Source organism: Halichondria panicea, chromosome 16, assembly GCF_963675165.1.
Source record: "Halichondria panicea chromosome 16, odHalPani1.1, whole genome shotgun sequence".
NCBI classification, from domain to species: domain Eukaryota; kingdom Metazoa; phylum Porifera; class Demospongiae; order Suberitida; family Halichondriidae; genus Halichondria; species Halichondria panicea.
Genome location: NC_087392.1, coordinates 2,155,146 through 2,166,886, shown reverse-complemented (window position 1 = coordinate 2,166,886; position 11,741 = coordinate 2,155,146). Strand labels below are relative to the sequence as shown.

Here is an 11,741-nt window from a genome sequence, read left to right as displayed (position 1 = left end):
AGATTAGTCAATGTTTGTGAAACACGCGCTGCAGAGCTCTCCTGATGGTCCCTCCCCTCTTTTCACGCTGGGGGGCGGAGTCAGTTAGCACCTCTGCAGAAATCCAACTCTTCATTCGAGCATTTTGGTCTCCACTGCAACTCCTCCTCTCTTCAACTCTCTCGCTGCTGATTCGTTGTCGAGTCTTGCGTAACGGGAAAAACCATTTCTTCCTGCGTTTCTTGGACTTCTTCTCGAGAGGATGTTCCTTCACCGACTCTCTACGCACCAAACTTCTGAAGGTGGACCTTCTCTCCAGCACACTCGTGATATCTGGCAAATCATGAACCTGGTCATCCAGTTCATTGAGATGGTCAGTGCCTGGCTTGGTGACGTAGACCTTGGGGGAGAATGAGCGGGTGGTGAGGGGCGTGTCTCGTCCCAACAGATACTGTTGTGCCTCCTGAGGCATGAGAAACCAGCGGATCTCCTCTGCCTCCTTGGACAAGGCTGGGATGTGATCAAAACTATCCGTATGGAGCACCCTTTGATCAAACAAGATGCGAGCTTCCCTCAACGCTTCCTGCATATGTAGTGACCACACTTTAATACATAACCTGTCACACATTGTGTGTTATTATTACTTACATTGAAACCAGGAGTTGGTAGCTGGGTAGTCTTGGGGTAGGCTATTTTTCCACTGTCATAGGAGATGTCATTGAGCAACTTTCTGTTGGAGTTTTGTGAGTCTTTGTGTAAAAACTGACCGGTCTCAGGGTTGAGTGTGTACTGAATGGGGGAAGAGAGATAACATCAATAAGTACAGATATATAGGGTACGGCACATACCAGTGGTAGGAGTTTCCAACCTTCTCGTGCAACCATGACAACAGCCTTTATAATGTAATCCACTGAATCATGACTCATAAAGAATGGAAAGTTGAGTCTGGAAAAGCCAGGCCTATAGAACAAATTAAATAATCATACAATTACAAGAAGGAAAGAAAACATACAATGAACCCACGCATGGAAGAATGTGAGCTGGCATACAACAATAACTATTATACGTACTTCCGTGCACATGGTAACAATACAAGAAGGAAGTAATGCAATGTATGCATGCAAGGAACCTATAAGATTCTCTGTATAAACAAGTATTCTTAAAAAAGAATAGCTGCTTGTTTACAGAGTTGGCATACATAAAACACTCACTTCACCAGCTCTCTCTCACTGGCCTTTGAGACAGAGCAGCTGCTACAGTCCCCACTCTCCATGACATATTTGAGTGCTTCCTCGTCACCAATATCCAGCAGAGCCTAAACATAGCACAACGGTTGATGCACAGTAATGTAATTATAAGCACATTGGTACGAAACAGGTATTTCAGTAACAGGGAATATAAATCAATGGCTTTGGGGTTTTGCCGTCCAGATTAAAATTTGTAACACACTAGTTCAAATAGGGAGCTACTCCTTACCTGACCATAAGGTCCTGCACAGGCGCACCCGCCCCGTGCCTGGATACCAAACAGATCGTTGAGTAGAGCACAGACAAAGTTGTGATGGAGGAAGAGTCCACTCTGAGGGTGTCGGACGAGGAATGAGAATATAGGTAGCCTGGAGACGGACTTGTCTGGTCCTACAACCACCAGCTCCCTCACATCCGCCCACTCTCTGAAGGCCAGTCGTGTAAGACGTTCCTCTCGAGACATGATGACCTCACTCCCCACACTCTCCTTGAGTTGGACCGCTAGCCCCGCCCGTATTGAACCCAGAATCTCAGGAGTGCCCCCTTCCTCTCGTATCTCAGGGTTGTCACTGTAGCTATGCTGGCTACGAATCACCTGCAGTAGTAGGAAACGACGTTAAAAGCATTAATTTTTTTGTTAGTGAGACTGACATAGAGTACTGTTCCACCCCCTGGAATATGAGGTACGCTGTTCCGAAACACATGGTTCTTTGCACACAGAACACCTGCATGTGAATTAACAGGTCATTATAACAAAGGTTGCCACCATAAGTTCAATAAACAAATTATAATGTTTAAGGTAGCTTCTACAAGCTTGCACATACCTGGAGTTCCTGCTCCTCCCACAAACTTGTGTACCGAGAAGTAGACACCATCTTTGTAAGCACCCTCTCTGCTGGTGGAGTTCATGTCAATGTTGACATAAGGAGCAGCTGCAGCGTAGTCCCAGAAGGCCAGTGCCCCGTAGCGGTGGAGGAGGGAGGAGAATGTGTCAGTGTCAGTGAGGACTCCGGTGATGTTGGAGCCAGCGTTTAGAGCTCCTATCAGCAGACGACCACTACCACTGTAGTACTGTATGGAGGGAGGTGAATACATAATTGTACACGTGTAGCCGGTAACAGGAAATATTACAATTGTACCTTTAGTTTTCTTTCCAAGTCATCACTGTCCATCTCACCATATTCATTCAGGGACAGACGCACAACCTGCATATATATTATTATAGTTATAACAGAGAGAAAATACTCCATGTCCTGATGCACAGATTCTAAATGCGGGATGAAATTGCCTCTCCATTACAATGACCTGATTGATAGCTAAATGTGTATAGTCCATATAATAGTGACAATCCCAATAGGTGCTATAATAATTATTTGATGCACATAATTTTATTATATTATATATAAATGGACAATGAATTTCCCGGCAAAACTTTAAGGGAAGCTCCTTCTGCATAAAATTAAAATGGTAATGATTAGTATCTGCATAGATGAAGGAATAAGGAAACGGAAGCACCCTCATGGTACAATCTGTTTTCCCCCGCGGTATAATCGAGCCAGTGTTCTAGCATGTGTAAATCTACTATATATGCTATAGGAACCAAAAGCGTGGAAACAAGAAAGTGTGGGAGAGAGCCATACGTCAACCCGTCATGAACAGTATAGATTGTAGCAAATCAAACGTATAAGCACATGCAGTCGTAATCATGCAACTATATATGAGAACTACAAACACATTATAGCAAGCAGCCAAATTGATAGCCATCGACATCTTTCATACACTATAATGGCAACCCAACTCGACACAATATACCTCTGTCCCCTTGGTCTCCTGCCATGGCAGCAAGTTGGAGTGGTGCTCAAAGGGGCTCACAAAAACAACTGCAGGTTGCTCCAATTTGTCCAGACAGAGACAGCTGACCAGTTTAGCCACGGCTCCAGTACACCCACTGCCAACAAATATCAGAGAGTCCTCCTCAGTGCAATTAAGGGACACTCGAATGATCGACCTAATGCACGGGGAGATAATAATTATGCATGCATGCCGCATGCCGATGATATGTATGACATGTTTTAAAAACAACAGCTGTAGGCAGGCAGTTACATATACTGCTCATAGCGGAAATTTGAGCGAGCAAGAAGGCATATCTATAGCTATACTCATCTGTAAATTGTACCATGCCACGGCTCACCTAGCCTCCTCTCTGTAATAGGTGGTCTGTCGTGAGGTGAGGGAGGTGGTGGTGTGAGTGTTGCCATAGGTCAGCATCACCTCATGCTGCAGGTACTCCTCTATGAACCTCAGAGGCCTGGAGGGGGGGGGGGGTGTCATCATTATTTTAAATAGATGATATACAAGCAGCTAAATGCAAGAGCACATGCATACACTGTGACTTACTTTCCTGAAGCTGTGAAGTCTGCATAGAGAACTGCAAAAGAAAAACATAGTGCATAAAGTACTATGTCATCATAGTGAACCTGCATGCATGAGTTTGTATTTTGCATGCTAGATCTATTATATCCTAATACTATTGGTATTTATATAAAGTTTAATTCTGCACATGCACCTCTTCTGTTTCCAAATGGTCCCTGGAAGGTGCTTTCATAGCCAATCTGGTGCTTCTCAATGTAACGGAGGAGCTGCTCTTGGGTTGAATCCATCTCTACTATTATACTCAATATTTTACTACGATCTACACATCTATAGGCGCTAGGCATTTATATATCAATGCATGCGCATGCCTGAATGTACGTGACATGATCAAATTTGCATCATGTAAAAGCAGAAAAAGACACGTATAACTGCAGTGCTATGCATTAATTTAAAAGTACAGAGTACAATTACACATGACATTGCATCAGAGGAGGTCCGACAACCGTGCGCCTGGAATTAATATTTGCTGAATCAGCATTTAATAAAATGGAGGCGGGCCACGCCCATCTAGTTAGGCGCACGGTTGTCAGACCTCTGACATTGCATAACTAAACAAAAAATGTTCTCCAAAAAATGATTACTGAACAGTTCATGCATATCACATGTAAAGGCTAGGGTGCACCGACTAGCTACTCAGCTGCTGCAGTGGCCCCACCCTCCAGTCCAGTCCTGTCCCGGGCCATGAGTGGCTTGAGGGCGGCCAGGAGACTAGCGTACAGTCGAGGGTAGAGGAGCTCTTGAGCTGCCAACAGCTGCTTCACTCGGTGACGCTCCTAGAGACAAAAACCACACTCATAATAAACGACGTTCAGAGCTACGTACCGTACCTTAGGGGCCTCGAAGCAGGCAGGGCAGTTTTCAGTAATAACGGGTAATTTTGCTTTGTCTGCAAACTGTCTGAGGTGATTTTCCCTGACAAAAACAAATGGTCGTATAACTCTCAAATCTCCCTCCCTATAAGGAATATTTGTACATACCTGTCAACAGAGACACAACATTAATTTTATCACTCACTTAACTGTGTAGTTGGCCTTCATTGTTCTCAGGAAGCCATTGTGGAATGCAGACATGAGAAAGCTCTCGGCTAGATCGTCGAGATGCTGTCCCATAGCCAGCACGTTGTAGCCCTCCCTACGAGCACAGGCGTAGAGTCGACCTCGCTTCATTCTAGAGCAAAAGCTGCAAATGGAGGCAACCTCAGGGAGGGTCTCTGCCTGCTGGAGAATACCTGCAAAGGGGTGCACATATACCCATTCCCATATACACACACAGAAGCATGTGTACATTTACACCCATTGATTGCTGTCAAAAATCTACTTACTGATCCATGAATATTAATATCCTTAGATCTAGTAGGTGTGGTCAATAAACTAGTCCACGAAATCCTATAACGGTCTTTCCGCGAAAATTTATACCCTTGAAATATACTCATGAAATATACTCACTATAATTATATTACGGTACATCATATCTTAGGGGTGTACATTACAATACCCATATATATTTGCCCACACAGCAGCAGTGTGTGTATACAATACAACACACAACAGCTGCACAAAACACACCACACCTTGTTCCTCGTAGAAGTAGGGGAGCTTGAGTGCTGCAAGGTACTCTATCAGAGGGTGTGGATCATAGGCGGAGGTTTGAGGGTCAACAGTGACAGCTCCTAGTTCAAAGTTGTTACCCTGTCCAGAGAGAAAGAGGGTAAACAAGCTAGGTTAGATGAGGTCAAACTACATACCTTCCCCTTGGCTAGGTACTGGTATTGGTGGAGTGTGTGCAGCAGTGACAGGGAATCCTTTCCTCCAGACAGACACACAAGAACCCTGTCTCCGTCTCCTATCATCTTGAACTCGTCTATCGCCTGTATTAGAGTATATATAATTATAGTGTTTAAAATTATGTATGGGTACTAAAAAACAGTTCAGCAAAACAATAACAGATGCTAAAACACACGCAACCCTTTAATTAGCTTCCAACAAAAGTGATGCACGTGCACAAACAACTACAAAATCCAATTTGATAATCAAGTCACAGGTACTCACGCAAAGTTAGCTCTGATACACAAATAACGATACCAACCTCAGCAGTTGGTTTGAAGATGGCCTTTGGAGGACTGTGGAATCTCACAGAGCCACTCTTCTCCTCACCACTCTCTCCAACAGGTGGACACTGTTCAGTTGCTTCAGCTACTGCTGGGTCTGTTGGTGACTGGTTACCATAGCTCCTGAAGTCCCTGGGCACAAAGGGAGGGGTAGGGGGTGGTGGAGTGGGGATATCACCAGAGAGGTACAGCTGAGCTTCTGAGGGGAGCAGGAACCATCTCATGCCTCTAGCCTTGTCACTCAGGAATTGGTCGCCACGGAGACTGGACTCGGCTTTACACTGTAGAGCGGCCTCAAATACTTCACTAGCAACGGACAACATCTCCTGTAGGGGTATACTGTAGGTACGGGTACAACAATGCATGGGAGTATCGTCAGTGTAGCATCACCGAACAGCATCATCGAACAGCATCATCGAACAACCATTATTGTGTTACAATAATTAGTGATTTATGAAAGCTGAGAGTTCTGTGTTTATTATAATTATGGCATCATCTACTTGTTTGTCATAATTACTAATAGTTACATGTGCTTGTGGGCAAAGGAATCTCACACAGTGCATGTGATGTACGTCATATACATGGGTAGCATGTGGTTAACTAGTATGTCATAGACTTAAACATAAATGTTGCTGGTATAAGATTACTTTTAATCTAAAAAGTATACTTTTATTGAAGGCACTTTTTAAAATGTTGTGAAACTGAGTAACTAAGCATAAGATCGAGGGCTAGTAATGTGTACTACCAGGAGTACATGCACTCCTGGTAGTACATGTACCTACAAGTGATGACATTGTTGCTGACCTGGTAAGAGGGTGTGGCTGGAGGGGGTGACCTCTGATAGGACAGCCGGCCGTCTCTCAGGGTAACAGAACTGAGCCACTTTCGACGAGTGCTTGGATGATCCCGCCATTGTCTGAACTGACCACTCTCCGGGTCTCCAATGTACTGTGCAATTATGGGGAGATCAACATATTATTTACTAATTATGCGGACTATAATTGACATTACAGCAATATATACTCCAGGAGCACCTGACACTACGTATGCTTGGTGACATAAAGTTTGTTTGCGTTGAAAAGGGCCCTTAACCCTAACCCTAACCCTAACCAAGCTCTGTGGTCATTTATGCATCGGTATACTTAGTCATAATTACAACCACTTGTAAAGATATTCCCCCACACACAGTGCAACCATACATGTAATTATATCGTGTGATGTACGTCATACGTGATGACATAGGAATGCATGTGCAGAACTGTATTATACCTACTTTATACTGCTTGTGATGTACGTCATATGTGATGACATAGGAATGCATGTGCAGAACTGTATTATACCTACTTTATACTGCTTGTGATGTACGTCATACGTGATGACATAGGAATGCATGTGCAGAACTGTATTATACCTACTTTATACTGCTTGTGATGTACGTCATACGTGATGACATAGGAATGCATGTGCAGAACTGTATTATACCTACTTTATAGTATGTATTATACCTACTAAATTTTGTAGCAACAAACGTTGTACATGTATAAGTGTTAATGGCTTTGCCAAAGATCACAAGACCTATACGTTACTTGTACGACATCACGCACAATCCTTGCCAGACCACAAAAGTTAGATTGCAAAGTACACTTTTCAGCTGGCTTGGCTTATTCGCAAAGCTTTTTCACTCACAAAAAAAATTGTAGTTTCTTTGCACAGTTCTCTGCCCAACAAAACTGGTCTCTCCACACTTCTGTAAAGGTTGTGTTACTGTTAATATGACTATAGACCTTCTTACCAGTGAGGATTATAATTTTTTTCTTCTAGCAGACATTTGTCAGACCATACTGCAAAATGATCGGTCATTGACTTCATTTGCTAGGTCAGCATGCATCTCGAAAATTATGAAAACATTTGTTAATCCAATGTTCTAAACAAAGATTAAGTTGATTGTTCAATTTCTGTAGCTTAGCTCTGTCCTACACCATTGAGGTGTGTTGTTGGTCGATTTTCTGGGCTTATCATAAATAATTATTGTTAGTACAAAAATATTGTAGTTCAAGTTCTTTCAACATTCACTTCAAGGAGATCTGAGGCTGCCACTGCCTGAAGGTGGTCACTGTTATTCTTTGCACTAGCACTAGAATAACTAGCTAATAACTAATATAGTGCGCATGCACATTTAGTATTTAGATTATCTAGCCAGCTCAGTATATTTCGTCGGTAAATAGTGTCCGCTCAAGCTGATGGTGGGCCTGTCATTCGAGCCATTTGGTCGGTTTTTGACCGATGACAGACTGTTATAATCCTCACTGCTTACAGACAACTATCGAGTCAGCTAATGGAGAAGTGCACAATCATGCATGCGTCATTGAAACGTCATGGACGTGGTTAATCTCTATAAGCGCATCTGAATAATAGGCGCATAGAAGCCAGCTCTTTCCGCTATAGGTGCATATGCTTATTAATCAGATTATACGGTATTGAAAGACCTCTCTACTGTAGGAACCTCTATACAGTAAGTATCCAGTCTAGAGAGTAGAATACAAAAATAGGTGAGTAGTTGTACTTAAATGTATCTCAAGATTGGAACATTTCTAAGAAATTGCGCTGATACCATTGTATAGGTAAAAGAATAAGCTACAACATGATTCCAAAATATTTCCCCAAAAGTTGTTGTAGTGGGAAATAATTTTAGGTGATAATGGGGGTGATCGTAAAAAATGTACGTAACATCAATTATCTCCGGAACTAAAGTATTTCAGGTCAAATTTTTCTTATCAAAAGTTAGACAATTTATTCAAGCTTACTCTGTATAATTTTTGGACCTTAGCCGTGACTAACCGAAACGGCACTAAAAACTAGCAATTTTGAGCACTGCAGAGGATGTGTAGATATTTAAGCACATCGAACCTTTCATAAGATAGCCAAACTATCTATAGATGTTGTGACAAAGTTCCAAACCTTAGCCGGAAACCGTTGGCCTTTTCTCTCCCTAACCGATTACCCACTCTAACAATTGTTTACTGTTTTATTAATCACCACAAACCCACCACCTTATGTTGTCATGGAAACAATTTTGGATATGTTGTAGCTTATTCATTTGCCTACACAATGGTATCAGCAGATTTTCTTAGAATCATAAGATATTTACATTAATTTAAGTACAACTACTCACACATTTTTGGTATTCTACTCTTTAGACTGGATGCACTGTAATAAAATCCGTGACATGTTTAGTTTGAGCAATCCGCGAAAATTTAGTGTGTGCCTCGAAAATAACCTATACGGTATGGTATAGTACAAATGTGAAAAATTAAACCCTTAGGTCATTCTCATCTAATGCAAATAGACCGGCTGTGTTGTAGGACCTCTCATGACCTCAGTGAGCCCAACAATATACTCCACCTCTTTTACTCCACACAAGGTAGTGAATATCCTACTCAGTTTGATTATCCAACAGCATGCACACTTACTTGAGGTAATAGTTTCCATCCATGCTTGGCTAACATGGTAACTGCACTAACGACATAATCTGCAGCCTCATCGCTCATAAAGTACGGGAGACTGAGTCGAGTTAGCCCAGGCCTGCACACGAGCAAAGCTAACCAGATGACCACCCCATACCATTATTAATATCACCTCAGAATCTCCCTCTCAGAATACTCGTGGTAACGTCTCAAGTGAACCCTATCCAATCGACTACAAAGTGGAGACATTTCAGAGCTGGGTAAACAGGATATTGTTTCTTACCTGTCTTCCATCACCAGGCTCTCGTAGTTTTTTGCCATCTCCTCATTTATCCCCAGAAGATTCTGCAAACAACACAGCTATGGTAACTAGGTGCTGACTACTAGAGTACCTGTGCATAGGGTCCAGCACAAGAGCACCCTCCCCGTGCCTGGATACCAAACAGATCGTTGAGTAGGGCACAGACAAAGTTGTGATGGAGGAAGAGTCCACTCTGAGGGTGTCGGACGAGGAACGAGAATATGGGTAACCTGGAGACGGACATGTCTGGTCCCACAATCACCAGCTCCCTCACATCCGCCCACTCTCTGAAGGCCAGTCGTGTAAGACGTTCCTCTCGAGACATGATGACCTCACTCCCCACACTCTCCTTGAGTTGGACCGCTAGCCCCGCCCGTATCGAACCCAGGATCTCAGGAGTGCCCCCCTCCTCTCTTAGTTCCACTTCCTGGAAGTAGCGATGAGATGAGGGGGTCACAAAGAACACGGTGCCCCCTCCACAGCCATGGGGGGTGCTGTTCTTAAATAGGTCCTTTTTGGCTACTAAAACTCCTGTAGTAAACATGTGGAAGTTATGTAAAAGTCAGTACAACAAAATTAAGCATAAAAGAGTATCTGTAGATCAATCAACCATTAGTAAGCGTTACAGTCATACCTAAAGTTTCAATACTATAATATGTACATGTACATGTTGAGTAATATTACCTGGAGAGCCTGGGCCGCCAACAAACTTGTGTACAGAGAAATAGATGGCATCTTTGTAGACACGATCTCTGTCTGCACTAGAACAGAAAAAAGGTTTCTATTAATGCTCACTAACAAACTGGCTGTACTCTCACCTCACACTAACCGGGTTCATGTCAATCTTCACATACGGAGCTGCAAAGATAATGAGAATAAAGGAAGGGTTAAAAAGAGGGGAGTGGTTGACACACCCACTGCAGCATAGTCCCAGAAGGCCAGTGCCCCGTAGCGGTGGAGGAGGGAGGAGAATGTGTCAGTGTCAGTGAGGACTCCGGTGATGTTGGAGCCAGCGTTCAGAGCTCCTATCAGCAGACGACCACTACCACTGTAGTACTGGACAGGGGAGGGGAGGTACGTTACACTACAACAACAAAAATGTTGTATGTACCTTGAGTTTCTCCTCAAGGTGACCTTTGTCTGCTTGACCCTCCGCTGTTTGGTGTATCCATACTATCTGTGCAGGAGCACGATGATCACTAAACATGCATGTGTTGCTGTGACACTTGCCTCGGCTCCAACCTCTCTCCATGGCAACAAGTTAGAGTGATGCTCAAATGGACTCACAAAGACAACCTATACCCACAGAAACACGTTCACAGTATAGTACACCCTATAACAATTATGTGCTAGCGTGCTCACTGGAAGTTGTGAAGAGTTGGTCAATCCTAGAGAATGGATGAGCTTATGCACGGCACTGGTGCACCCACTCCCAGTGAACAGGACACTGTCATTCTCTGATGCGTTTACAGCGTTCCGGATGATCAACCTGATAATTTATATAGGTATTTCAAAAAACTAAAGGCTATACGCAAAATTTATCGATTTCTGGTCTAAAAGTTGGCCCTAGAAATAAACACAAATTTTGACAGGCTTGTATAAATTAATGCATGTAAATAAACAAATATGTAACCAGCTCACCTAGCCTCCTCTCTGTAATAGGTGGTCTGCCGTGAGGTGAGGGAGGTGGTGGTGTGAGTGTTGCCGTAGGTCAGCATCACCTCCTGCTGCAGGTACTCCTCTATGAACCTCAGAGGCCTGGAGGGGGGAGGGGGGAGAGGCTCATACAAGCTGTATGAATGAGCTCAGTGCAACGTACTTCCCAGACGCTGTGTAGTCTGCATACACCACTATGGAACACAATCGAACATAATTATTAATATAAATCAACAAAACTATTAGACTTCAATATGCAGCCATGTGGTTAACTAGATATTTATATGAATATGTACCTCTCTTTGTGCCATAGGGCCCTTCCAGTGTTGAGTTGAAGCCACTCTGTCCCTGCTCAATCTGAAGCATCAATGCAGCCATTCCAGCCTGAGCAGTAGATCTGTAAACACCACCACGTGGTTGAAACTTCACTTTTGAATAACCGACCATTACCTTCTCTTTTCCTCAGCCCCACTCTCTGCTCGTCCTGATCCTGAGGCAATCTGCTGCTGTGCTCAACACTTAACAGTGAATAAAGGTAAGCCTGATACACATCA

At 43.3% G+C, this 11,741-nt stretch overlaps 2 protein-coding genes across 2 annotated transcripts; both read right to left on the bottom strand.

Annotated features, from left to right (window-relative positions):
* Positions 1–7: 7 nt before the first annotated feature.
* LOC135349930 (uncharacterized) lies at positions 8–3,953 on the bottom strand. Its single transcript, XM_064548592.1, has 12 exons — positions 3,793–3,953; positions 3,624–3,654; positions 3,418–3,534; positions 3,039–3,234; positions 2,366–2,431; positions 2,051–2,297; positions 1,878–1,951; positions 1,456–1,821; positions 1,191–1,294; positions 828–939; positions 628–768; positions 8–562 (listed from the first exon to the last, which is right to left on the bottom strand). The coding sequence occupies exons 1-12, from the start codon at positions 3,941–3,943 to the stop codon at positions 8–10; spliced, it is 2,160 nt and encodes a 719-aa protein (XP_064404662.1). The 5' UTR covers positions 3,944–3,953.
* Positions 3,954–4,204: 251 nt separating this feature from the next.
* Positions 4,205–11,616, bottom strand: LOC135349998 (uncharacterized). The gene is made up of 20 exons (XM_064548689.1): positions 11,484–11,616; positions 11,351–11,381; positions 11,173–11,289; positions 10,894–11,020; positions 10,762–10,827; positions 10,643–10,708; positions 10,446–10,587; positions 10,350–10,389; positions 10,216–10,292; positions 9,623–10,062; positions 9,514–9,575; positions 9,403–9,462; positions 9,237–9,348; positions 6,571–6,714; positions 5,745–6,092; positions 5,404–5,526; positions 5,230–5,347; positions 4,674–4,887; positions 4,487–4,613; positions 4,205–4,432 (listed from the first exon to the last, which is right to left on the bottom strand). Exons 1-20 carry the CDS (start codon positions 11,563–11,565, stop codon positions 4,289–4,291), a joined length of 2,640 nt encoding a protein of 879 aa, XP_064404759.1. The 5' UTR covers positions 11,566–11,616; the 3' UTR covers positions 4,205–4,288.
* Between the last annotated feature and the right edge of the window lie 125 nt (positions 11,617–11,741).